The sequence below is a fragment of the Triturus cristatus genome, chromosome 1_1 (genome assembly GCF_964204655.1).
Source record: "Triturus cristatus chromosome 1_1, aTriCri1.1, whole genome shotgun sequence".
Lineage (NCBI taxonomy): Eukaryota > Metazoa > Chordata > Amphibia > Caudata > Salamandridae > Triturus > Triturus cristatus.
In genome coordinates this window covers 169,702,588-169,727,840 of record NC_140579.1, presented here as the reverse complement: position 1 = coordinate 169,727,840, position 25,253 = coordinate 169,702,588, and the positions used below count along the sequence as shown (strand labels likewise).

At 46.5% G+C, this 25,253-nt stretch overlaps 1 protein-coding gene across 6 annotated transcripts in view; it reads right to left on the bottom strand.

Moving 5' to 3' along the window:
• Window positions 1-25,253, bottom strand: part of LOC146869905 (vesicle-fusing ATPase-like) — a 1,998,451-nt gene that overhangs the window by 1,123,294 nt on the left and 849,904 nt on the right. For all 6 annotated transcript variants that reach the window (XM_085624087.1, XM_085624086.1, XM_085624090.1 and 3 more), the window contains one exon: window positions 7,037-7,076. In XM_085624087.1, coding sequence (XP_085480213.1) covers window positions 7,037-7,076 — 40 coding nt within the window. The remainder of the gene's footprint in view (window positions 1-7,036; window positions 7,077-25,253) is intronic.

The window sequence follows — 25,253 nt, the reverse complement described above, 5'->3', positions numbered from 1 at the left end:
CTTCGAGTGCGAAGAAACTGCTCCACTGCAAATAGTTTCAAGAACCATGCAGAACTATTATCAGAACAGTTACTGGACAGACATTATCCCTGTACACTTGTTAAACGAGCCTTAAAACGAGCCAATAATAACAACCGTGAAGCCTTGTGGGAACCCCCAATAAGTAAACCAACACTTGACCGGTTAACTTTTGTCAATACGTTCAGTACTCTAGCAAACTGCATACAGAAGAGCATTCGGAAACACCGGCGTATTCTGAATTGTTGTAATGATAAAATTGCCTTACCGCTGTTCGCTTTCAAACGGTCTGGTAATATAAGAGACAGAGTGGTACATACACGACCCAAAGCTACACCTACGAGGCCAGTAGGAACATTATGGGATCACCCGGCAGTAGAAGGACACCACCCATGTGGTATGTGTTCTATCTGCCCACAGACGTCGCATACGACAACCATAGACATTGGAACAAACAAACCATGGGTCCAAACCCATTTCACGAACTGCAATAGTAGCAATGTGATCTACTTACTTACCTGCCCTTGTCGAATCAAGTATGTTGGTATGACAACCCGTAAAGTGAAAGCACGTATGCTTGAACACAAAAGCACTTTCAGGTGCAAAAAAACTACCACCAGACTTACTAGACATTTTGTTGAGAAGAACCATGGAGCAGAGGATTTTAAATGGACAATACTGGAGAAACCGCCTATACCATCACATATCAGCGATATCTCCAAGTATCTGTTCATAAAAGAACAAAAATGGGTTTTCAAGCTCCATTGTGATGTTCATGGTTTAAATGACGATATACCATGGACCAGCTTATAGACACTTTCTGTGTTCTATACTAGACTTGCCCACGGCCGTGGGCTATGCCATAGTATCGCATATTATCCTTAGTATTACAGTAGTGACACGAGTCCAAGATAATAAATACTATGTTCTGTGAGGACACATATAACATTAATAACAAACATCTTCGAGCAGTGTTTGCTGCATCTCTCTGACTTATACATATACCACCTCAGAGGAGCTTATGGAATAACTTGTATTCAAAACTATTATGGGGCTCAATGCAAGAGATGAAATGTTCCATCTGGGACATGCTTTACTCCTACATCCTCTCTAACAAAGATTTCTATTGGACCATCTTGATTCAAGCCGTTTCAAACTACAACTTGACAAACCGCACAGCAGATCTGGTTTGTAGCCACCATCCGACTTTTGTCTAGATTAACACGTCTTATATTGGGTCATTCTTGTTGCTATCCTGTTTCATAGAGGGATAACTCTTCTGTTTGAGTTACTTCTTGCCACGTCAGTTTAGTGGTGTGCTCTGAAATTTTTTTTGATTCATGTGTATCAGAGCAGATATTCTATGGAATATCTCCCTTTGATTTAATCTATTAGCAACTCCATTAGTTGGGTTGTTGGCGGAGAGTCCTGACTGATTGGACATCAATGACTACAATGATAAAGTCTAAGTGGAGTTTTCACTAGTTTTAAACATGCACAAATGAATGCGGACACGGGGGTCTTCTATCGTGTTACAGGACCTCTGCCCATTGAAAACTACACTTCCTGACACTATGACGTAAATTTGTAGTTTTCTTCGAGATGCGGTTTTCGCGAACCGCTTTCTCCCAGCATTATCTGGGCTAGGGATCGCGGCCGCATATTTAAAAACGTCACGACGACAAAGAAAAGATTGATAAACTACATTCTCCGACATGACGACGTCAGATTGTAGTTCTCGTCGGGACGCTGTCTTCGTAAACCGTTTGTTCCTAGTATTTTTTGCGATCGCATGTTTCAAACGTCACGAGGACGGAGAAGAGACAAATGATCAGCACCAGGTGTGCGGGAGTTACCTATTTAAAGCGCGGTTCCTGTTCCGGTCGTTGCCTCCTTCCCTGACTCAGAAGACGCCAGAGGCAACGACGGACAGGTAAAACACGCGCATTTGACATCATGATCTTGTAATGAGTGGGTTTAAATATAGTAGCAACTTCATACTCCACTTTTCTTGAAACTAAAGGTGGTTCAGATTCTCTTTTGTTGCTTATGAGCAGTTCATACTATCGGAATAGCATATTACTCAGTAAATTTATTTACATTTTTTTTATTCAGACTACAGCATTAGATGTCAAATAAGTGGACATTGTTTGTGGAGGAACATTTTTAATTCTTAGTTTAAGGTTGAGACTGGTTCTGTGGTATTAAACAGGCATACCTTAGTGGACACCATGTACTATATTCTTTTATCTGAATGTAGAATTAATAAACATAGGGCTAAATAATTATTGAGAACATATTCCTAATAAGGGCCCTTTTCTCCACTATATCTGTTACAGAGCGGGGCCTCATTTCCCTGAGAAAGGTTACAGGTGAGGTGAGGCTTAGTCCCCGATCAAGACGGGTAAGCCACGTAGACATGTTTTTTGATTATGACTGGTTGTGCATATAGAAAAATGTATTTATCTCATAGAGTGTAAAGCACGTTTAAATACTTGTGGTGTTTGATGATGATTGTTCTATTCTTACAGGTGATTTTTACACCTTTGAAACGGAGGATTGAGTCCAAGTGAGGTTGTATTGATTCCAACCCTGAGTAAATCAATTGTGTGATTTACTTTTTTCACATTTTCTTTTTGGGGGGTGTGAGTACATTTCGCAGTAGCAAGATTTTGACATATACAGGTCCTGAAGAAAGCAGTGGGTAATATACCCTTATGGCTGAAACATGTCGACCTTATTAATAGCAGTTATTTGTTAACACTGCTAAGTTTTTTGCACTGTTCTTAACAAGGGTGTGAGGAGTTTGTTCCATTAAAGAAGTGTTTTGCTCCACAGAACTCTTTTTTAACATCTCACTTATCACATTACTATCTGTTGCACTGCACCACGTACTTAGGATCACTAATAATAAGAACTTCTATATCAGTGAGTCTGGTTCCACCTTTTCATCTGAGCAAGAGAGCTCCCCATTGAGGTAATCTCTATGATCAAGAGACAGACCTCTCCAACGGGTGGATGACCAAATGATAATACTGATTATATAATGATTGATGGGAATCCAGTCTCTCCTTTCAGATTCTTTGTACTGATTCTATCACAAATACACTCTTGTATTTTCGTGTTTTCCTTTATACTGCAAGGACCCCCAGTTCTCTTTTGTGTTGTTTAGAGTTAGATTTGGGGATAAGAACTTGGGTCGGTAAAAATATACCTTAGACCCTATTTCCCTATATGCTATTATTGGCACTTATCAGCTGCCAGAACACCACAAATGTTGTATTTTCCCCACATCACTGCACTAACATAAATTGTCACACAAATTAAACTGGTCTGTAGATACTCGGAGTGGTCACATAGTGCACAGCTGTTAGGGGCCAGAAGTACATAGCTTTGTGTTTGCGATTTGCGATTCACTATTGGGCAGTCACAAACAGCAATGTACAAATGTGTGTTTCACACATTCAGCAATTCCCTGTGGATCGTAAGTAGACCTAGCGCATGAGGTGGGTCTCGGTTTGCGACCCAATGGGAATCGCAAAAATCACAGGGATGGTGGTCTGCTGCGGTCAGCAGACCACCATGTCGGTGGTTTCCTATAAATAAAGCAATGTGGTTTTTTTTATGCAGCCTGTTTCCTTAAAGGAAAAAGGGATGCGTTTCAGAAAGAAAAATGAAAAGTTTTCTTTTAATTTTTTAAGAGTATACAGTGTTCCGGGAAACTACTTATGGTTCTTAAAAAACGTTTTTACAAAGATTTACAAAGGGGAAGGGGTCCCTTGTTGACCCCTTCCCGTTAGCGAATGGGTAACCACCTACATAAGTAGGTCGTAAAATGTTGCTATTAGGAAGGGATGCCCTTAACACGCCCCTTCCTAATACAAAATTTCAAACCCATTTTGCGATTCGGTAATAGGTTACCAAATCGAGAAAACAGGACTTTGTACATAAAAAATGATTTTGTCTGGATGCAACCAGCCCAATTCTGCAAATCGGGCTGTTTGCAACCTAAGAAAAGCATCGTACATCTGGCTCCAAATGTTTAAATAATTATCTTGCTTTGACTGTGCTAGCACAAAAAATGTGTGCGAGGTATTAAAAAACAAAAATAATCAATTATAGTGGTAATTGTTGTCTCTGTCAGCAGTTTGAGTCTTGCTTTTTTACCTTTGAATTCTGGTGCTTGTGGTTTTGTTTTTCCGGTTGTAAATGCACAACTAAAAGTTCAGTAATGCAAGAGTTAAAGGTTAGCCTGACTCACACAGTACAATAGGAGGACTAACTAAAGGTGTAACGAATGATTTTCTTGTACACATCAGTGGCACATGATCCTTTTCCTTTAATGCATCCATTAGGTCTATTTGTGTTATCACATTGTAGCTTTCCCAAAGCAGGTATCAACAGCAGCGTTGAGTATAGGTGTGTTTTTTGTATTCCAAAACAGAGCTTCTTTCCCCTGAACTACCATGCTGTTGTCAGTGACATCAAAGCATGCGGGTGTCTGAGGGACTCTGGAGTGTGGAAAGTGGAAAGGGGACACGAAGTTTTACTTAGGCAGGTGATGGTGCTATTTGTCCTTCAGGGAACTATTGCTAACAGGTGCGGTTTGATCTGATCAGAGGCCACAATGTAGGCAATTTGTGCTTCTGTGGATTTCCATTGCTGTCAGGGCAATTGCTGTACTAAGTTTTCATGATTATACCCCTAAAAGAAATTCCTGCTGCTGGTGGATGAAATCTCTCTGCTTGGATTGATGACTATGCTTATGATTATAAGTCAATCTAAGTGTAACATACGTCAACTGGAAATGTCACACAGTGATGTGATGTCAACATGGAAATGTCACACATAGGCAGACTGGCAGCGCTGCACTTGCCATGTTTATTAGAAAATAACGGCCATTTGTTCATATTTTGAGATTGCTCAAGAGCCTGCAACTGGTACTTGAATACCAGCTTGTGTAAAACCCTCTGTTATCTAACTTGGCAATTCTAATGGTGTGTGCTTTATTATTTAGGAATAGCTTAAAAGACTCCTTGTTTCTAGCTTTTACTGATATTCACAATTTTCATTCCTGTTGTGCCCGTAAAAAAACTGACCATGCGGCAACTCTAGGTAACTTACAATCTTGTCTTGACACTTTTTACTTCTCCGCCATATATCTCAAATCTTATATATCTCTCAAGAGTGTCCAAAACCCCCTGCTTTCTGCAATACCTGAAGAGAATAACAGATAATGAAACGACCTTACTAACCTACTGAAAGCAGCTAGGGAAAGAGCGCACACTTTCCAGTGTGCTTGTACGTTAGCCTCATTGACTGGTGAGAAGATGAGGGAAGAAAATAGTTCAGGGGGACAAAGATACTATTCTCCGAAGGAGCCCCCAGTCTAGAAAGTATCCAGTCTTAAGATTTAGTTTTGCTTCCTGGTACCTCAGGTTTTGCATAAGGAACAGGGAAGGAATTGGATGAAATTCACAGTCAGGAAAAGCGAATCATTGATAATCAACGGCACACCTAAAGTATACGATAAAAGAAATTGGCAAGAAGAAAGCTGGTATGGAGGGAGAGGGGGAGTTGGGAGTTTTTACATGTCCTTTTTATATTCATGTAAAGCAACGGGAGAAGTGACCTTAAACAAGTAGCAAAAACGTAATTGATGTGGTACAGCATTGCATATTCAGTACATGCCTGTAAGTGAATGTTGCTTACTCATTGAAACAACAAAGAAGTTAAAAAAAGGAACAGGGATCGACATAAGTACTAGCACAAAGTAAAACATGAACTGGATAATTTGCTGACACGAACACATGCGTTTGTTGAATCCGAGGCATCAGTTCCGTATAGAGATGCATCAAATACATAACTGTCAAAGGCCATCTATTACATTTGACACTACTGCAATGTGTGTGTTTCTGTGTGTTTGTCTGAGAGAGAAATTATCACTGTTGTGAATAATGGCATTTGTCTCTTACATATGGGCACATCCTCCTAAAAGGTAGTCCACTACAGTGGTATGGCTGGTAGGATATTCTGCGCTTTCATTTCTGCTTTTGTTTTGCTATGGTTTCTTTTTTACTTACTGTTTTCGCAAACATATGTATGTAACTTTTAGAAGGTGCCATTTTTACTAGTTAATATTTTTACATTTTTAACGTTTGCATATTTTTTTTTTGAAAAATAAAAATCACAGGTTTGCCAAAGCCAGGCCTGTTGGCTTTGCCAATGTTTGGTCTATATTGGGCTTGACCAGTATTATAAACTCCTCTCCTCTGTCTCTAACAATTGTCCACATACTTAATACTACAAGAATTATGGCTGAAACTGTTTATTTTACAGTCCAAGTCTTTCTTGCAAGGCACATCATCTTTGTGCTTTAGGTCTGAATTTTCCAGCTGAAATTAATACTGATCACCAGGTCACGACCCATTCTCATGATTTGTGGCCCAGATTCACACTCCTGGTTTTCGCTCACAACTGGTCTAGGGGCATCTGAGCTCCTCATTGAAACCATAGATTTATCATCCTTCACAATAAGAAGTAGAAGGACAGTAACTCACATTGTGAGATAGCCAATACTCTGCTGTTGGGTATCTAAGGTTACCCGTCGTTTGTCTACGATAATGTCCACATTGTTTATGCTGCGGTTACCAATAAGTAGCTCCCAGATTCATCCTTGTTAACTAGTTTCACAGTTTTCTAGGATAACTCAAGGAAACTAGTTGTCACTCTTCAGGTTGCTGTAAACTCATCTGTAGACTTGAACCCTGTAGGCCACAAATGATTTTTCCTGTATAAATAGCACTGCGAATTTCGCAGCTTCGCAGAGGGGTTAAGAATCATTTGGATATAATCTTCACTAAAGTAACTTCAAGTGGCAAGCTTAAAACCGGCAACTGCATTGGAACAAATCATTTGGTATAAAAAAAAACATAGGGACAATTTTACAGTTTCAGAGCTCTCTTAGTTGAGCCTAAAAAGGTTTGTGTAGGGTCCCTATTAAATGAGCGAGTCGTACCTTCAACCTCCTGCCCGATGGAGAGTCCGGCCCATTTCCGCTGTAAAACAATACAATCACAGGTCAGGGAGATGAACTGGATAACTACCAGTCACTTTAAGAATTTTCATAGCATCTTTGAAAAAAAAGCCCTAGATTAAACCACAGTGAAAAGAAGTTTAATCTAAAAGTGTTTAGATAGCAGATGTTATTACCACCCAAACTAAGTGTGAGTAATTTACTGACCTTGGAAGGATGAATGACAGAATTCGCACTGTTGGGATTTGAGCTAATTCCCTACATGTCTCCAAGTCTGCATGATGTCAACATTTCGAATTTAATATGCTGAACAACTTTTAGGATCTCTCATGGAAAGACAGACACACATCCAATAAGTATGGACTCGAAGTGAGATACAGAAGGCGTTCTAGACTACACGGAAAACTTTGGTGGCCTAGAAGGCTGAGACTGAAGAGCTCGAAAGAATAAATTACTTACTTTTGGTGATGCTCTTTTTGGTGGATGTGTCATCGAACCACAGAGTCCTCCTCACCTTGGAGATATCACCAGGTGCAAGACTGGATTCAGAAAACGTATAACCAGTGTTCCTGCACGCCAGTAGGTAGTGCTGTGCGACTTCACATTGACAACTTTCTTCTCTGGAAGGGACTAACGGAGCCACATATAAGTACCACTCATACATGCTGATGTCAGTTTCTGTCTTAGCTTTGAATCTTTTGAGATGGAAAAGGCCATACTACAGAAAGGGGGGGTGGGAGGGACGAGAGTAACTTACAATCAGGTAGAGTATCTGCCAGAAAAGCATTACAGAAGAAGAAGGCATTCTTCTAAGGGATAATTCTAACCGCAGATACCTTGTGAGTAAGATATCCCAGACTAAAAGGTCCCGCAGGACCGAGCAGCCAAAATCCCTTCTTGACTGACCTGACTGTCGAGGCAGTAGTGCTTTGGGAACGTGTGCACTTAGCTGCCTCACAAGTATCCAGGACATGAATTTCGCTGTCCCTTGCTCACTTTGCCACTGGATTCAAGATAGCCTGGCTGACGAGGGTTATAAACCCGAAACCGGTCCCAGGATGCTAGTTTCCGGTCCAGGCAAGACATGGCTTGGCAGTTCGGGATGGACTGTTCCCATGAGGCACAGGGTCAGACTGATTTGCATATGGCCATGTCTGAACTGGGGTGGTGGAGTGAGCTAAAGAATGATGATGGATTAAACCCAGATCAGTTGACTGGGGGTGAGTGTTTGATTTGCTCTAACGCTCCGTCCATCATCGCCTTTGGTATCGCATGAATTTCGCATGCCAACACAGTGGTGGAGGGGGCCCTTAGGCATTCTAGAGGCTCCTTCTTAGCCAATGTGTAGCAGATCCTAATACAGAGAACTATCCATCAAGAAATAGTCCTTTTCTGCACCAGCCTTGAATTTTTTCACTCCACAGAATCCAACAAAAAGCGGACCATTCACCCAATGTTCTTTGGCGCAACAGATGCAAAAACTGAGTGTTCTCTTTGGGTCTAAACTATGGAGTTTATGTTCCTCTTTTGAGAGATGGGGCAGAGCAAAGAAAGTCAGAAGCATGACAGCTTGTCCAACATGAAAAGGCATTGCCACCTTTGTCACAAACGCAGTTCAAGTCCATAAAACCAGTTTGTCTGGAAAAAAGGTGTTAAGAGGGGCTACACCAAAAGGGCCGGAAGTTCTCTCACCCAGAGTGCGGATGTTGTAGCAACCAGGAAGATAGTTCTTAGACTGAGTAGGCGCAATACACAACTGTGGTACATATTAACAACATATGAACCATATTAGAAACATGTGAACCAGATGTAAGTCCCACTGGGGCATCACAAAGGCCTTAGATGAAAACATGTGCTATAAACCTTTTAGAAAACAAATCACAATCACTGCTTTCAATATGGACAGTTGGTCCGGCAAACGTAAAAAGGCCAACAAATAACCTCTGTGTCCAGAGCAAGACCTTACTGGGCAAAAAACAGACCAAACATCAACACATCTGACATTCAACGGATTCAACTGGTGAGTACTACACCAAGCCACAAGCTTATCCCTGAGCCCTGCGTACACAGATTTCGATGAGATGCCTGGCTGCCACATGACATCAAGGGTGCATGTTGTGCAGGCCCGGGTGTAAGATCCTGCCCTACTGCGGTGACAGAAGGTCCACACTGAGTCGCAGTTTGAGCGGAGGATGGATGCTCAAGCCTAGTAGTAGGTACCACACGCTCCCGGCCAAATCTGGAGCCACTACCATGACTCAGGCCAGGTCATTCCTGATCTTCAGAACTCGGAGCATGGGAGATAGCATCAGGAAAGAACAGAAGAGTCCTGTGCTCCAAGTCAGGTTGAGCGTTTCTTCATGAGATAGCCTTCTTGGGAATTCCAGTGCTCAAAAGTGTCGCCAACAATTAACGTCTACGGTTGGCTACCTCACACCAACTTCGACAAACAGGGATCTTTTCAGTTAAAACTCTTGGGACTTTTGCTCCCAACACTATTGTCTGAGAAACCGTGGAACCGTGGTCAGGCTCCTGACGCTGAGAATGCAAACTTGGCAGTCCTTGTGTTTTAAGAGAAAGAAACAGGGTGATAAAAGAAGGTTAACTAAAAGGATGCCCGGTTGTCGAAGTTGGTGTTACGTGACCGACCGTAGACATTCATGTTTGAATAAACTACATCCATCTAACAACATCAGTAGGAGACTTGTCTGAGGACGATTAAAGAACATCAGGCCCATTGGGATTTAAGCTCAGTCAGATAAGAAACTGATGGAACCTATACAGAGAATTACATCGTTTTTTGAATCCCTAGTTACATCTTTACATTACAGGAGACTTTGCAACAACAATCATGATAAAGGTTTTAACAATATTAATTGGGGAAGAATATACAATTGTTACGTCCTGAAGAAGGTGGTTTTTGTTAGCCACCAAAATGCGTTGATGATTATAAACAGTGGCATAATCCATCAGCACTGCACAATTGTATATAATCTATCAACTCATGATTGCACAGTAACATATGTGTTGGATATGCACAACTGTAAAAATGTGATAGATGAGCTTGTACTTTAATATTTATTTCCAAGTTACATGTTGTTTTGATGTGATTTTTATCTTGTTTAAAGTGAATCAGAAGATGATTTTTATGAATAAGAATACACATTTAACCAATAGTTTGGGAATTTTATGTTGTTTGTGTTCCTAGTGCTTTTAGAACATTTAGTTAGCCCTGCTGGTGTGGTATAAAGAAGAAAAATATAATAAAAGAGTGAAGTGGTAAATGGATGGGGATTGAATACTAGTTTAACCTACGGGAAAATTCTTTAAACTTTGTTCAAAACGCTTTAGAGCCATCCAAACTGAGACCCAGAACAGAGGCTGAAACATATGGATCATATTCAAGCGACCTGGAATCACTGGTCGTGTTGAAAGGCTCAAAAGCGCACAGAATCCAAGACTGCTCCGATGAAGGGGAGCCTCTGAAGAAGTCAGGTGTATCTTCAGCAGGTTGACTGAGAACCCCATGATATCAAGAGGTTTCCTGTCATCTGAAGGTGGTTCGGGACTAACTATGGAGAGTCTACCTTCAACAGTCAGTCGTCGAGGTAGGGAAGATTGGTACCCCTGACCCTGAAAGACAGCCAGCGACCACCACCATCACCTTTGTGACCTCCGAGGGATGCTGGTGAGCCCGTAAGAGAGCACAGTAAGCTGAAAGTGTTTGTGGGCCACCCTGAAACACTATGGGCCTGCAGGTTGTGAAAATAGGCATCTTACAGGTTGAATGATACCATCAAGAATCCGGGATCCAGGGTAGATAGAACCTGGTCCTGGGTAGGCATTTTGATGTTGAACTTGTGTAGGAAGACATTGAGAGGGCATATGATCTAGGATAGGGCGGAGGCCTGTGTTCTTCTTTGGCACATGGAAGTAGTAGAAATAGCACCCAGCCTCTACTTCCAATGCCAGCACCATCTCTATGGTTCCTTTGGCCAAATGAGCCTACACTTCCTGAAATAAAATGGACATATGATCCGTTGGAAGTGGTCGAAGTTCAGAGGCAGGTGCAGTGGGTCGAAAAGGAATGGCAGGGTATAGCCTGGTTGGACAATTTGTGGAGTGTAATTTGTAGCCACTCACCTGCAGAAAGTGGCTGATCCTGCCCCCTACCAGATGGTTGTGCACCAGTAATAGGTACACTAAAGAGGCTTGCAGATTGTAGCCAGACGGGTACAAGACTGGGATAAGTGCTGTCCCTACTGGCCAGATTGATGTCTGTTGGGCCCACGTCCTCACCTCGAAAGGGCTAGGTAGCCTTCTGTGCAGGTGATGGGGCCTGACACTACCTATTCCATGTCCCTGGCATATCCAAGAAAAAGGATTACATTGTTGGGGGATTGCCTGATGGGTGCAGAAAGGTCCAAGAAGCATGCCTTGGATGAACTCTTATTAAAACACTCAAGGGTCTAATTCGCCTTCTCACCAATTTGCATTGCCCAGCCTCAAGACAAGGCTGGCTGAGGAGAACATTTCTGAATGAGTCTATTCATTTTGACGTGGTTGAAAAGGCATTAGAGTTCACTTTACTGGTGAACGCCTGTACCACCAGACTACCAGGTGTTGAATGCTGTGTTCAGAAGTCCAGGTCTCCTGGCGCAGGTCTATGGCACCAGGCTAGCTGGTGACTAAACATGATATAGCTCAAGTCTGCAGCAGTGTGTCAGTGTTGGCTTCAATGAAGGGCAGAAGAGGTTAAGTCGGTGCCTGACCAGGCTATGGGATCTTTGTCAATACATATGTTTTTACTTTCATAGTGGGGAGGGGAAGATCAAGGACTCCTTGAACACTGTAGCAAATGAATGTTAGTGGGGAACAACCTAATATCAGGTGAGGTGTCAAGCCTGATGGCATCCTCTTGGTCCATGTACCAGTTGTCATCATCTTTTGATGAAGGAAACTCTTCACCATCCCGACCACTGTCGTCTTCATAAGGTAGTCTCTGGTCAAAGTCAGAGACAAAAAGTTGGTGTAATGTCTATGCATGACTGCACAGGAGTTGGATTGTGTCAGAGTCACATGGATTATGTAGAGGCTGTGGCACATCATGACATCGCCTTGATCGAGATGTCACCGGCTCGGAGTCGGACACTACACTGGGTTGCAGGTCTTTTTCTGCTTCGGTGCAGGGGTCGACATTCAATGAACAGGCGCGGATTTCAGTGCCGGTCCCAACACGGAACATGAAGAGAGTTCAAGGGATCCAGATGGCTCTAAGGGGAAACCCGTTGGCAGTAAACAGACTAGGAGCCCCTGCGGATCCTTGGGGCCTGGAAGTGCACCAGAGGGACCCAAAAGAGTGCCAAAAATATGGAGCATGATCTCCCGAAAGGCCTCAATCTGCTGCGACATCATCGATGGACCTGGGCACTTGGTGTGCATTGAGACCAGGGCTAGAAAGTTTCACTGGTGGAACAGGAGCGAAACCTGGAAGAACAGTGATGCCTTTGAGCATTCTTTGAAGGACAAGAGTGGCAGGAAGGGGTCAAGTTCCACTTGGACTTCTTAGGTTCCTTCAACTTACCCAAAGACTTTGACAGTGTAGAAAATCTGCCTCAGGAACGACTTTGGGAGCAAGAGTGGGTCCTCGCTTTCGACTTGAGTGTGATCAGCACAGACCCTTCTGGTGCTTGGCCAAGCAGAGCTCCGCTTTACAATTTCATCTGGGCACAGTCGTCGCAGGCCCTAGAGTCATGTAAAAAAACCTAAATATCAGAGACACAGCTAGTGGGGCTCTATCACAGACATCTGAGGCGAATCCAGTCTGGCATCTTGGGAAATTGAGGAAAGCACTAGCGCTGATCAGTGCTAGTGTCACAAAGGGCACTGGTTTTTGGTGTGCTGGATTCACCAGCAAATTTTGATCAATAAAGTTTTCCAAACTTGAACTTGCTCTTCATTGCAGTATTTTATTCATACTTATGAAAATATATTCATGGAAGTATTCAATAGTTTATATTTGGTATTCAATTCCTTTTACAACAATCCATATGTTCCCAACAATCCTTATATTCCTATTCCAATGCATTTCGGCCTGCTGGCCTTCATCTGGGAAATCTATGAAACAAAGAGTGGTATCTATCACTAATAATTCTTCAAAAACAAACAATGTTTAACTTGCTAAAGTCGCGCATGTATCAGTTAAAGGGCCAGTGTCTATATGTGTGTTTCATACTAGGCAATACTAACACTTAATAGCAATGATGATAGTTGCAATATATTACCACGTTACGTTTAATGCTTGCAGCCCACTCGAGGCAACTTGAACCTTTTTAACATTAGAACTGCTAACATTGGTTTAAAGCGTCAACGAATGCTTGTTAGTTAACGCGTTGCGCTAGCCAATCTGACTGCGAGATTAATTCGTAATGTTACTAGGCTCCAGTTAACAGCAGAAAAAACACGCATGCATTTGGTTTTAACATCGGAAAATAATCCGTACGCGTAAATGTAAATGGCTACTTCAATTGTCGAACGTAGCATAGTATGTATATCACTTGATGGTACCAGATACAAAGATTTAGTGAGTTAAACATTGTTTGTTTTTGAAGAATTATTAGTGATAGATACCACTCTTTGTTTCATAGATTTCCCAGATGAAGGCCAGCAGGCCGAAATGCATTGGAATAGGAATATAAGGATTGTTGGGAACATATGGATTGTTGTAAAAGGAATTGAATACCAAATATAAACTATTGAATACTTCCATGAATATATTTTCATAAGTATGAATAAAATACTGCAATGAAGAGCAAGTTCAAGTTTGGAAAACTTTATTGATCAAAATTTGCTGGTGAATCCAGCACACCAAAAACCAGTGCCCTTTGTGACACTAGCACTGATCAGCGCTAGTGCTTTCCTCAATTCATAGCACATACTCCAAAGCAGGGAGTAAACGAAGGAGCACGATTTACGCCTTTAACCTAAAGATTACCTTGGAGCTGTGCACGACTATCATCTAAATCATCTTGGGAAATTCACCAGGTGAGGAATCTGCAGTTAGAGGTATCCATGAGAAATGTGTGATCTTTCAGGATAAGCTACCAATGAGATCCCAAACAATATAAAACTTTCCAACAAAAAACTGGAAACAATGCCATACCAGCAGCTAATCGCATTACTGTTTAGCTACAGCAAACAGACATACTTCAAATGACATCTGCAGGGTAGCACAGTAAATTCTCTGGTGGGAGTAATGTAACAAGGCACAGTAAGTGCAGATGGTGCTGGTCTATTCCAGGCACACCTGCTATGACAGTGTAACACAGAAGTGTAAAAAGCCAACCTGTTTCCAAAGAAGGGAGACAAGAGCTTATTCCTTTAACTCAGAGCAATTTCTTGACAATGAGGGTTCCCTCAAAACCACTGGTGTCAACCGCAGTTTTATTCTCAGCACAAAAACCAAGGCATCCTACAACTGTGATATCTAAGGTAAAACGTTTAGGAGGTGGTGTGATATGGTCCTGGGAGAGTTCTGTTGGGCTGGTAGACTATGTCTTAGTATTGGCACAACAAAGACTCCGATACCAGATGGCTTCCCATTTCCAATCGATCTGGAGGAGGATTTTCAAATTGCGTTTTTTCCAGCTAATGGGAAAGAAAAAACCAAAGGCTATCTGGTCACTTCACTTGGGTATGAAAAGTACACAATAGCTGTCATCGATGACCCTTTCTTGGTATATCAGACATTGTATACATCTCTTTGTGTACGAAACCAGAAACCAAGCTGCTGAGAGACACAACAACCCAGCTCTCATTGCTCCTCTTCTCACCAATCACCCTTTACTCACAAGAAACAATTTCAAAAGGTGAAAAAGGAAAAGATAAGGGTAAACAAAGTTAAAAATGCTGGAGATGTAGCAAAAGTGAACTGGGAAACTTTAGCAGCACGGAGAGACCTGCTGTTCGAAATGCACATTTTACACCAAACAATTAAATCAACATAAATTCAGGTTTCACAACCATTCACAATGGAATAGGATATTAAGCTTCCACCGAGCCAGCTCACTGGCCTTAAAGAACCAGAGAGTACACTCTGAAAGTTCATTTCTTTACACTGCTTTGTACGAAACAAGACCAACAATGCAAACCAACAAACCAATTGACCATTGTCTGCAGGTTCTGAGAGTGCACCCACAAGAATCAATCTATCAGTGTACTCCTTCGCAACAGTCCATTACCCCCAAGTCCCTCCAGTCCTCGTCCCATTCCTAACAAAGTGGAGATTACTATCTCCGCGACAGAAAAAAAGAACAGGAGCATGCTGGGATACCTAACCCACTCCCTCCCGCTGGGAGTACATAAGCGGTACCAGCCCAGCATGCAGCCTGTTCTTTTTTTCTGTCTTCCAACAGAATGGGACGTGTTGCTACCTTACCTGTGTGTTTCTTCCATGGATGTCTCGTCGGGCTGCTGGGCTGTCCTCGACGTCCTGTTCCGCGTCTCCTGGCCTGCCGGGCTTGCTGGGAGTCGCGTTGATTGGCACCCGGCCCTTTGCGGCTGCGGCGCCGGATCTCTGGATTTCTTCCGGGTTACAGCACGTGTCTTCCTACGGCTTGGCCAGGCTGGAAGACGCGCTGATGTGGCTGTTATGGGGGTCCAGGGGCTGCGCTGGGCGGTGCTCCTGGTCTCCCTGCCTGGCTTGTTGATGTGCTGCTCGCCTTCTTTCCTCCCTGTTGCCCCTGCTGTTCTTGATGTTGGTGCAGGGGCGGACCTTGATGGGGGTCAGTGTCTGGCCGGTTGCTGCAGCCCTCTTCCTCGCCCGGCGCTGGTGTCTTGGAAGGTGCCTGAGGTGGATCATGGGGGCAGGGTGCTTTTGGTGTGCTCTTCCTGCCCTGTGGTGAGTACCGCATAGCGGTTCCGCTTTTCTTCATGTTTGCCTCGCGCTTACATGTTCCTCTGGCTATGTGGTCTGTGCTTTGCCTGGATGGGTCTGGCTGTGCGCGGTGGGCTGCTTCGGCGGTCTTGGCTGGGGGACCTGCTCGGCTGCTTAGGTGGTATTCTCGCCTTGATTGCTGCTGGCGCTTTCTGGTGCTCTGGGACCCGGCTTCCTCTGGTCTCTCCGTCTGCTGGTTGATTCATGTTGGGGACTGTCCGTGCTGGCTTGTGGCGCTCCCTGTTCCTGCTTGCTGGGTTGGGGGCGTTGCGTGGCTTTCTGCGCTGTGTCTCTGCCTTGCTTCCCGGTGCTGCGGGGGAGCCGGGGGGCTTCCTCCTCTGGTTGTGGGTTCCCTGGCCTCCTTGTTTTCCGCTTGCTCGGCGCTTGTTGCAGGATGGCGTCTGGGGGGGGATTGGGGGACGGTCTCTGTTTGGTGGTGTTGGCCTGTCCCCCTGATGGGTGCCGCGTAGCGGGTTTCTTTCTTCCCTATGCTGTGCTCATCTGCTGTGCTGGCCTGCGGCCTTGGCTCCCTGTTTTCTGCTGCTGGGGGTGTGCCGGGGCTGGTGGGTGCTGTGGCCGTCCGCCCGTTCCCCTGTGCATGCGTCTGCTCTCATGGGCTTTTTCGTTTTTTGGGTGGGGTTCGGCCTGGTTCGTTCCTCTGGCCTGTGGGCTTCCAGCCTTCCTGCCCTGCGTGCTTCTGTTCCCCCTGGTTGGTGCCTGGTTGATTGTCCGCCTTGTTTGCCTGTTGCCCGGCTTCTTCCGCCTACTGCCTGTCCGCCCTGTTGGTTCCTGCCTGTTCTTGTGGATTCGGGCCTGGTGCGTGCCTGTCTGGGTGCCTGCCTGCGGCTCCTAGTGCTGGGCACTACTTGCGTCATTCCAGGGGTGTTGGCGTGTCTCATGCTCGGGGTGCCTTGTTTCTTTCTGCCCCCCTGTGCCTGGCGGGTGCTCTGGGCTTCGCTGTGTGGGGTTTCCTGGCCTGTGGCCTTTCCTCCCTGCTGGCACCTGGTCATGTCTGGGTGTTGCGGCTGGGCGCGCCGGTGCCCTTGCGTTCGCTCCTCTCCTACCCTCCGGCGTGCCCTCCTGCCCGGGCTGGTGGGCTCCTTCCCCGGCGGGTTCCCTGTGGGTGAGGTTCGTGCTGGTTGTGGGTCGGGGAGGTGGGCCTGCGGCCCCCCGATAGTCCCCCGTCTGCGGCTCCTCTGCTCTTGCGCTTGGCCCCTGCTTGGGTTTGGCTGGGTTGCTTCTTGCGTCCTGCGTCGGGGTCCTTGGTGCTTCCGGACTCCCTGTTTCTTGGGTTCCCGGGGGGCTGATGTGCCCTCCCTCTGTCCTGGTAGGCCTTGGCCTTGGTTGGCTGTTGGCTCCGGGGCTGTCCTGGTGGGGCCCCTGGTGGGCTTTCTGGCTGGTGTTGCTGCTTGCCTCTTGCCTGGTGCTGTGTTGTGTTGTGCTGGGTTGGCTGGTGGGGTTTGGTTTCCTGTTGTGGTTCCCTTTTCCCCTCTTGTGTCTCTTATTTGTGGCTTGGGGTCCTTTGCCTCTCGCTGCCGCTCCTTTTGCCTCCTGTGGTGGCTGGGTGTTGTGGGTCTTCCTTGGCTTCTGCCTGGGTGGCTCCTTGGTTTCTTGGGTGCGCTGCTTCTGTGCCCCTCCCTCTCTGTGGGTTCTGGCTGCCCTGTGCCCTTCTTTCCTGCTTGTGGGTGCCGTTCCCGGTGTCCTCCTCGCCGTGCCTTCTCTTGGGCTTGGCCGGTGGATTTGTTGGTGGGGCTGCCGGTTGTGGTCTGTTGTCAGCCTCCCCTGTTGTGTGGGCTGTGTTGCTGCGTCCCCGCTCCCCTTTTCGGCCTTGTGCTGGTGGTTGGCTTTGCCTGGGCCCTGGGGCTGTGGTTTTCCCCTTGTGGGCCTGTCCTTGGGCTTGTGCGTTTCCCGCTCCCGTGCGGCCTTCTTTCGGCCTGTGGTGTCTCTGGCCGTTGCTCTTGCTGGCTCTGCGTGGTTTGTTCTTCCCTTTTTGGGTCTGTTCCCGCTCCCCCCGGGGGTTGTGCGCCTTTGGTTTCTCCGGGCTCCTCTCCTTTGGTTTGGGGGTGCCTGGGGTGTTCCGGGGTGCTGCTGGGGCCTCAGCTCTGCCTCTGTAGCGTTTGCTCCCTTGCAGTCTTTGTTTTTGGCCTCCCTTTGCGGGGTCCCTGCCTGGGTTCTTCCCTGGCCGCTCGTTCTCTGGTGCTTTTGGGCCTCTTTTTTGGCCTCTTGATGGCCGGTGGTTCTGGCTCTGTTGGTCTGGGTGCCGGGTTGGTCCTGTGTCCTTTCCTGTGCTGCTCCTTTGCACCTGGCTGGTGCGCTGTGGCCTTTGTGTTGGTTGACGGTTGTGGTTTGCCGGTCTCCCTCTCTGTTCACCTGCTGCTTCTCCTCTCTTGGTGGCTTGGCTTGCGTTGGTGCCGTTCCCTGGGCCCCTTCTTGGTTGGGGTTTTTGGGGTTGGGTCGGTTGACCCTTTGCCTCTCCTTTCGGGTTCTGATACTCCGTATTGGGGTCCTCCGGGCTGGCTGGCTTGTAGGTTGTCCGGTTGGCTTCTTGGGTCTTTCTGGGCGGCCTGCGTTGTTGGGCTGTTGGCCTCCTTGTTAGTCCTTCCTGTTTTGCCCTTCTTGGGGTTCGCCTTGGGTGGTTCCTTGGTGTCCTCCTGTCCTGTGGGTCGGCTCTTGGTTGGTGGGGGTTCCTCCTTCCCGGTTCTGGGGTTTGTTTCCCCGGTTCTGTGTTCGGCCCTTGGTTGTTCTCTCTTGGCTGTGCACTGGCCGTGTGTGGAGTCTGCTTTGGGTTGCGCTTGTTGCTCTCCCTGGCATTGCTTGGGTGGGTTCCTGGGTTCGTGGCCCTGTGTCTCCTGCTTTTGGTTGCCTCGGTCCTGGCCTCTGGCTGGTCCCTGTGCCCGGGTTTTTCTTCTCCCGGTGTGGCGACCTTGGCTGCGGCCGTCAGGTGTCTCTGCTGGGGTTGGCGGCTTGTCTTTCCTGCCTTTTGGCCTGGGCCTTCTGTGGGTTTTCTGTGCCTCCGGTTCCTTTTTGCCGCGGTTGTTGGCTTTTGGTCGGGGGGGGGGATGGGCCTTGTCTGGGTTCCTTGGCCCCTTTCTTCCTGGTTGTTGCTCTGGGTCGGTGCCTGTTTTCTTGTCTGGTTCCTCCCTCTTCGGTCTCTGTGGCTCTGCTGGTGGCTTCCCCTGGTGTGTTGGGGTTGGTCCTGTGGTTGGTCGCGTTCGTTGTTTCTCTGGGTTTGGCATGCCTCTTCGTTCTCCTCTTCCTTCCCCTCGCCTCTTGGTGTGGTCTTTTGTGGGTTGGTCCGGCTGTGGGTCGCCTTCTTCCCTGCTCTGGGGGGTTCGCTCTCTGTCTTGCCCTGCTGTGTTCCTTCCTGGGCCTTTGGCCTCTCTCCCTGTGCAGCCTGCTCTCGTGCGCTCTTTAGCGTTGGGCCGGGATGTCCTGTTTTGTCCCTGTTGGGGCGGCTGCTTGGTGGTGCCTGGGGCTGTGGGCTTCTCCCTTGGTGGTTTTTCTCCCTGATTGTTTGCCCTTCCTGGCTGGGTTGCTCCGTTGGGGTGCTTCGGCTTCTCCGGGGCTCCCTTTCCCTGGTGGTTCGGGGGGTGGTTTTTCTTTCTGCCCCTCTGGGGTTCCCTTGGGGCTTGCCTCTGGGTGCGGGGCCTCCTTCAGGCTTGCCTGGGGGGTCTTGTGCTCGTTTGCGGTCCTTTCTTGATCGTCCCCTGCTTGTTTTGGGGTCTCGGCTCTGTCGGCTTGGTTGGGGGCGTGGCTGGTTGTGTGCTCCTGCCTGCGTTTTCTTGTGGGCTCCCTTCTGCTTCAGTTGGGTGTCGTTTTTTTCTCGGTCTGGTGCCCCTGGCATTGGTGGCGTTCCGGAAGGCCGGGTTATCTGCTTTGGTATTCTCCACTTTGTTAGGAATGGGACGAGGACCGGAGGGACCTGGAGGTAATGTCCTATTACTTACCGGTAATCTTCATTACTCCTGGTCCCGTGGTCCTCGTCCCATTCCTTACTTCCCTTCCTCCCTCCCTGGCGGCCGGCCTTCCGGTTGTTGGCTTGGTATTTTCAGGCTGCATGCTGGGCTGGTACCGCTTATGTACTCCCAGCGGGAGGGAGTGGGTTAGGTATCCCAGCATGCTCCTGTTCTTTTTTTCTGTCGCGAAGATAGTAATCTCCACTTTGTTAGGAATGGGACGAGGACCACGGGACCAGGAGTAATGAAGATTACCGGTAAGTAATAGGTCATTATATGGAGCATGCTGGGCTGGTACCCCTTATGTACTCCCAGCGGGAGGGAGTGGGTTAGGTATCCCAGCATGCTCCTGTTCTTTTTTTCTGTCGCGAAGATAGTAATCTCCACTTTGTTAGGAATGGGACGAGGGCCACGGGACCAGGAGTAATGAAGATTACCGGTAAGTAATAGGACATTATATGGAATGCCATTAACAGTCATGTACACGAATCACATGTACAGTCCAAAATATCCCTCATCCACAAAACTGACCTTGAGAGGTTGTGTGGCCAGGCTTCAAATGCAGACATGCCATCTTGAAAATAAAATTTGCTGTGTGAGAAGGGGGCGTGGCCTTGGAAAGGGTGGGACTTTATGGTGATAACTACCTTTGAAGCCCACCTTCATCCCCACCCGTGCCCCACCCATGCCCCCAATAGGTCTCGCCTTTTATTAAGTTAAAGCCATTTGCTTTGCTATACAATACCATTAGCAACACAAATGGCTTTAACTTAGTTAAAGGCGAGACCTCTTGCATTTTCAATGCTTGTTTTCCAGACTGCAGTGACAACAGGCACATCGATGTGCGCATGCTCTCACTGCTCACTTCTCACTAGTGGAGACGTTATGGCATTACGTTGTGCCAGGTGAGCCTTGTAGGGGGAAGGGAAATCCTTTAAAGAGTCATTTTCTCTCTGGAGTTCCCTTCTCTTTTTCAAAGGCAGGAGCAGCAACATCATTGTGGTGTCACCAGGGCTTTAAGTGGAAGCATTTTCAATATTATATACAACAAGCCATAGTTGCTGCTTATTTATCTTATGCAACTAACACCCATTGACAAAGCCAATAGTTTTTACTTGTTGTAGTTATGATGTTACTTGTTGTATCATATATACGGAGGCAATGACAGAAGCAGAAAAATAACAGTTGGGTGACACACTGTGCTAAGTTTGAGAGACCCCCCAGTTTTTTCCTCTCACTTAAAGCGCTATGGCATAACAGGTGCCAATAAGATTGGCGCCATTTTCACCCTACCAACTGGGTCTAAATGGCTGCAAAAAATTGAGTCAATGTTCCAGCGCAACAAGGAGGTCAGATAGAACCTGTAACTCTCTTAACCTGGAATTTCCACTCTGCGCGATGAAAGGCAACTCTACAGGTCGCACCAAGGAACAAACAAACGTAAGGGGCCAATACACAAAGGGGCTTATTTACAAGCTCCTTGCGCTACCCATATGTTACTTTTACCATTTTAAAAATGACGCAAAAGTGTTGCAAGGGGCTTGTAAATAAGCCCCAAAGATTTTGGTATGAGGATGTGTGTCTTACTCCTGTAGTACTCCTGCTAACCAGTAGTGAGCCATGAGTACTTCTAAAGTAAGTCGCTTCGAAATCTTTGTCACCTGGGTCCACTGAAAGATTACATGACAGCAACACAGATTGTGGTGCCATGCAGTCAAACCAACACAGAACTTCTCTCAGGTGTGTGCATTTCCTAGTGTTGTGGTTTTAATGAGGACATCTCCTCCAGTTTAGTTAGTTAGTAGTTAATTTTCAGGTCGAGCCTATAGTAGCGCGCATGCGCTGCATTAGGAAAACGACCTCTTGGAGCTCACCAGCACTTCGCGCACGAGAGAGGAAGCTCGTGCTCGAAGTCCTGACATTCCATTAGCCTTTGAGTGCGTCTTCCTTAAAAGACAGCACGCAAGTGGGTAAAGGCGTGCGCGTGTCCCGCCTTTCCCAGCCAATGTAACCGCCCAGAGCCTAAGGCTTGCGGTTACGTGCACGGGCCACATCTGTTTTCAATTATCGTGCCCAGACGTGGGCGCGATAATTGAAAACAAATGGGCTGCTCGCTCTCCAAAGCGCGCGAGCACCACTCGCGGGCTTTCTTCATCCGTAGCCGCCCTCGTTATCAGAAGCTTCAAGCTCTTAACCCCTAATTTCCCAGGGTGACTGAGGGGAGTGATGCATATGTGACATGCATGTCTATTTAGTATTTACTATGTTAGCAGAGGGGGTCACTATTAATAAAGCAGCACGTGCAGTGGCACCGGGTCACAGAGCAATGAAGGGCTTCTTTCATCCCAATTGGCGGTTGCTTTTAGCTACAAATTCGAGGCATGGGTGCAGGGGAGGATGGCAGTGTCCTTGCTTGTATTATTTAAAGCAGCCCGGCACCTCGTACTTCATGTTTAGCATTCGCGTGTTACCGCTCGGTAACTCCTTCTGTCTGGATACCGCCCCTCCTCCTGACACCGACGGGGACACGCCGCACCCCTTCCCTCCATCACCAGCACATCTGGTCTATAGTCACGAATTGTCCTCTCTCAAGGACGGAGGGAGGCTTCAATTAGGTGGGATATGAGTTCTATGTAAGACACGATGTAAAACCAATGTGTGTCCTTGTCATCTAGCATAGTTATTACCACCGAGGTATTGTCTAACGGTGATTTCCACTTCAAGGCACTGCGCTCAGTACATTACCTCAGCAGAACTCTGGGGCTCCCGTAGTCTTCAGACGAGCCCCGACTTGCTTACAGCAAACAGTGGATTTCATATTCTGGTTGTGCAATGATCCTGAGTACACAACAGATGTGTGGCAAAACATGCTGCTACTTAGGACTCTATAATGTAGGTTGTTGAGCGTGGCAGCGTGGTCCTGAAGCACAGGTAGTATCCTGCTGCCAGCCTCGCCGCTTCTCCTTTCCCTGGAGAGAGAAGGGCGCCCCTCTGTACAGCACTAAAACGGCGCCTCTGCCTTATCTCGGCACAGCTTTCCCCAGTCAGGCTCCTACCTTTCACTCCCCCACCGGAAGAGCATTATCGACTGTCTGCCACAGGCCCTGGGATCAGCGTGACCGATGGCAGTCATATGTACATTAAACGCCGCCAGGCGCCAATAACCTCCCCTGGAGCTTTCGAGCTACAGTGTCAAATTAACAGCTTCCAAAACGCCCCTCACCATCTCCCGGGAATGATATTTAAGAGAATTGAACTCAGTGGTACTCGCAGTTCATCAACCACAGAAGGATGAAACCCTGAGTTGGCCACAAGGAGACGTGAACCTGTGACACTTAAGTTCTACACAAATTTCCACAGTTGTTTAAACTGCTTAACCAGCTCAGTGGGTTAAGGTGCACACGCCGCACAGTAAAGAAAGGTTCGTCTATCAAGCAGGTCTCGTTACTGTCTTATGTATTGTTATACGAGGGAATATGTCTGTAGCAGTTTCCGGCAGGGCACAGGCTTAAATGTTAGTTGGAGAGCTTCATGAATTCCTGCCTTTTTTTGTAGAGATTTAATTGTGGTCTGCCTGGCATATGTTTCAATCCTTGCAAGACTGCCCTGTCTGCTATGCGCTCAGTGCAAACAACTACATGTAATGAACATGGCATACAGTAAGGCCATGCGGGCATAACCAACTCGGACACCTCTGCGACCATTTTTGTCTCACCTTTTGGTCTCCCCAAACTCATCCCTCTCACTGTCCCACCTTTTTCACCCACCTCTGTCTCTCACACCTGCCGCTCCTATAACTGTTTCCTGAGGCAAGCATTTATTCCTATATCAGACTGCATAAGCCAGTGTGTAGTAATTGTATAGCTCTTCAATACCTGGTGGCGCAGCACCCAGAATAATGTGTTGCTCTGGCTAAACAAAGGCGAGACCTATTGGCTATGACAATGCTTGTTTAATGTTCTAGATTCTAGAAAGTGAAGGGTTGTTCTCTTGCTCTAACAGGTATTTAAGATACCATTTGAAATGGTCTGCATCATTTAAAGCCACTGTCAACTAACAAGGTTTAGACCCCCCCCCTCTAAATGTCCTTAATGAAATCAAAACATCATGCCAAGAGATTACCTAAATAAATATTGAATTGTACTGTGTTAAGGAAGGGTGATTCCCTCACTGAAAATCGATTTGTGTTTACTGCTAAACTTAAGCCTGTCAAAACAAACTAAAAATATAAGTCCTAAGCCTACCACAATGTTATGGGGCCATGCTGCAGGCACAAGAACTGCAATGCAACTACCACACTGCTGTGGGACCTTGATGAAGGTGCACACCACAATGACTGAGTCTACAGTAATAAGAAGGGTCTTGCTGAAGACACACACTAGGATGAGAGTGTCTACCACAGTTGGAGGGGTCTTGCTGAAGGCACGTGGGTTGACAAAAGTCGAGACAACACAATATCACAAAATGACAACGTGAAAATACTGTAAAACAGCTTAGTGCATGGATAGGCCTCAGACACCTGTGCTTTAGGAGGCAGAGCACATGTTTGGCGGGGGAGGGTGGGTGAATTCTCTGGTTTGACCCTGCAGTGAGGCCAGCCGCACCGTGTCCCTATGGGGCAATTTAATGTGTTTCACGACAACCACTCCACACCACACCGCGACCTCAGGAGAGCTGGGCCTCCAGGCTGCGTCCCTCCCACGCAAGAACCAAAGGCCCCCCTGGACCTGCTGCCTGACATGAAGACAGATCCCCAGCATGCTCTAACAGATACCTGAAACCTCAGGGTGTTGCCGCAAAAAGTACTGTGCACGCTGCTGTGCTGTATTATGCACGAGTAAAACACATATTAATGCACCAAGTGGAGGTCATCAGGTTCACTTTGTATATTGTTTTATGTGTGACAAATCCACATTACTTTGTAAGAAAATATGGCACACAGTGTATAAAATGGGTAGATGGTGCGCATGCGTGCTCGGCGCCGATCATGTATTTTACATGTCTAAACCATGTAAGGAATGCAAGGGGGGGGGGGGTCAGGGACAATGTGAATTCTGTTTTTTAAGCCACTCAACTTATTGCCAAGTGTTTGGGAAATACATTACCACAAATATATGAATACATTATCACGAATAATGTGTACGTGAGGAAAGGGGCGTTCAAATCTATATATCAGTGTGCATTAAATCATGTTTTAAATATTTTATTAGAACAGGTTTCATTTTCTAATCAATACAAATGCTTTTTTAGGTCTCGCCTGAGCCAGCGCATGCGCTGAATTGCGAGACATATAGTAAGTGGGTTTTCA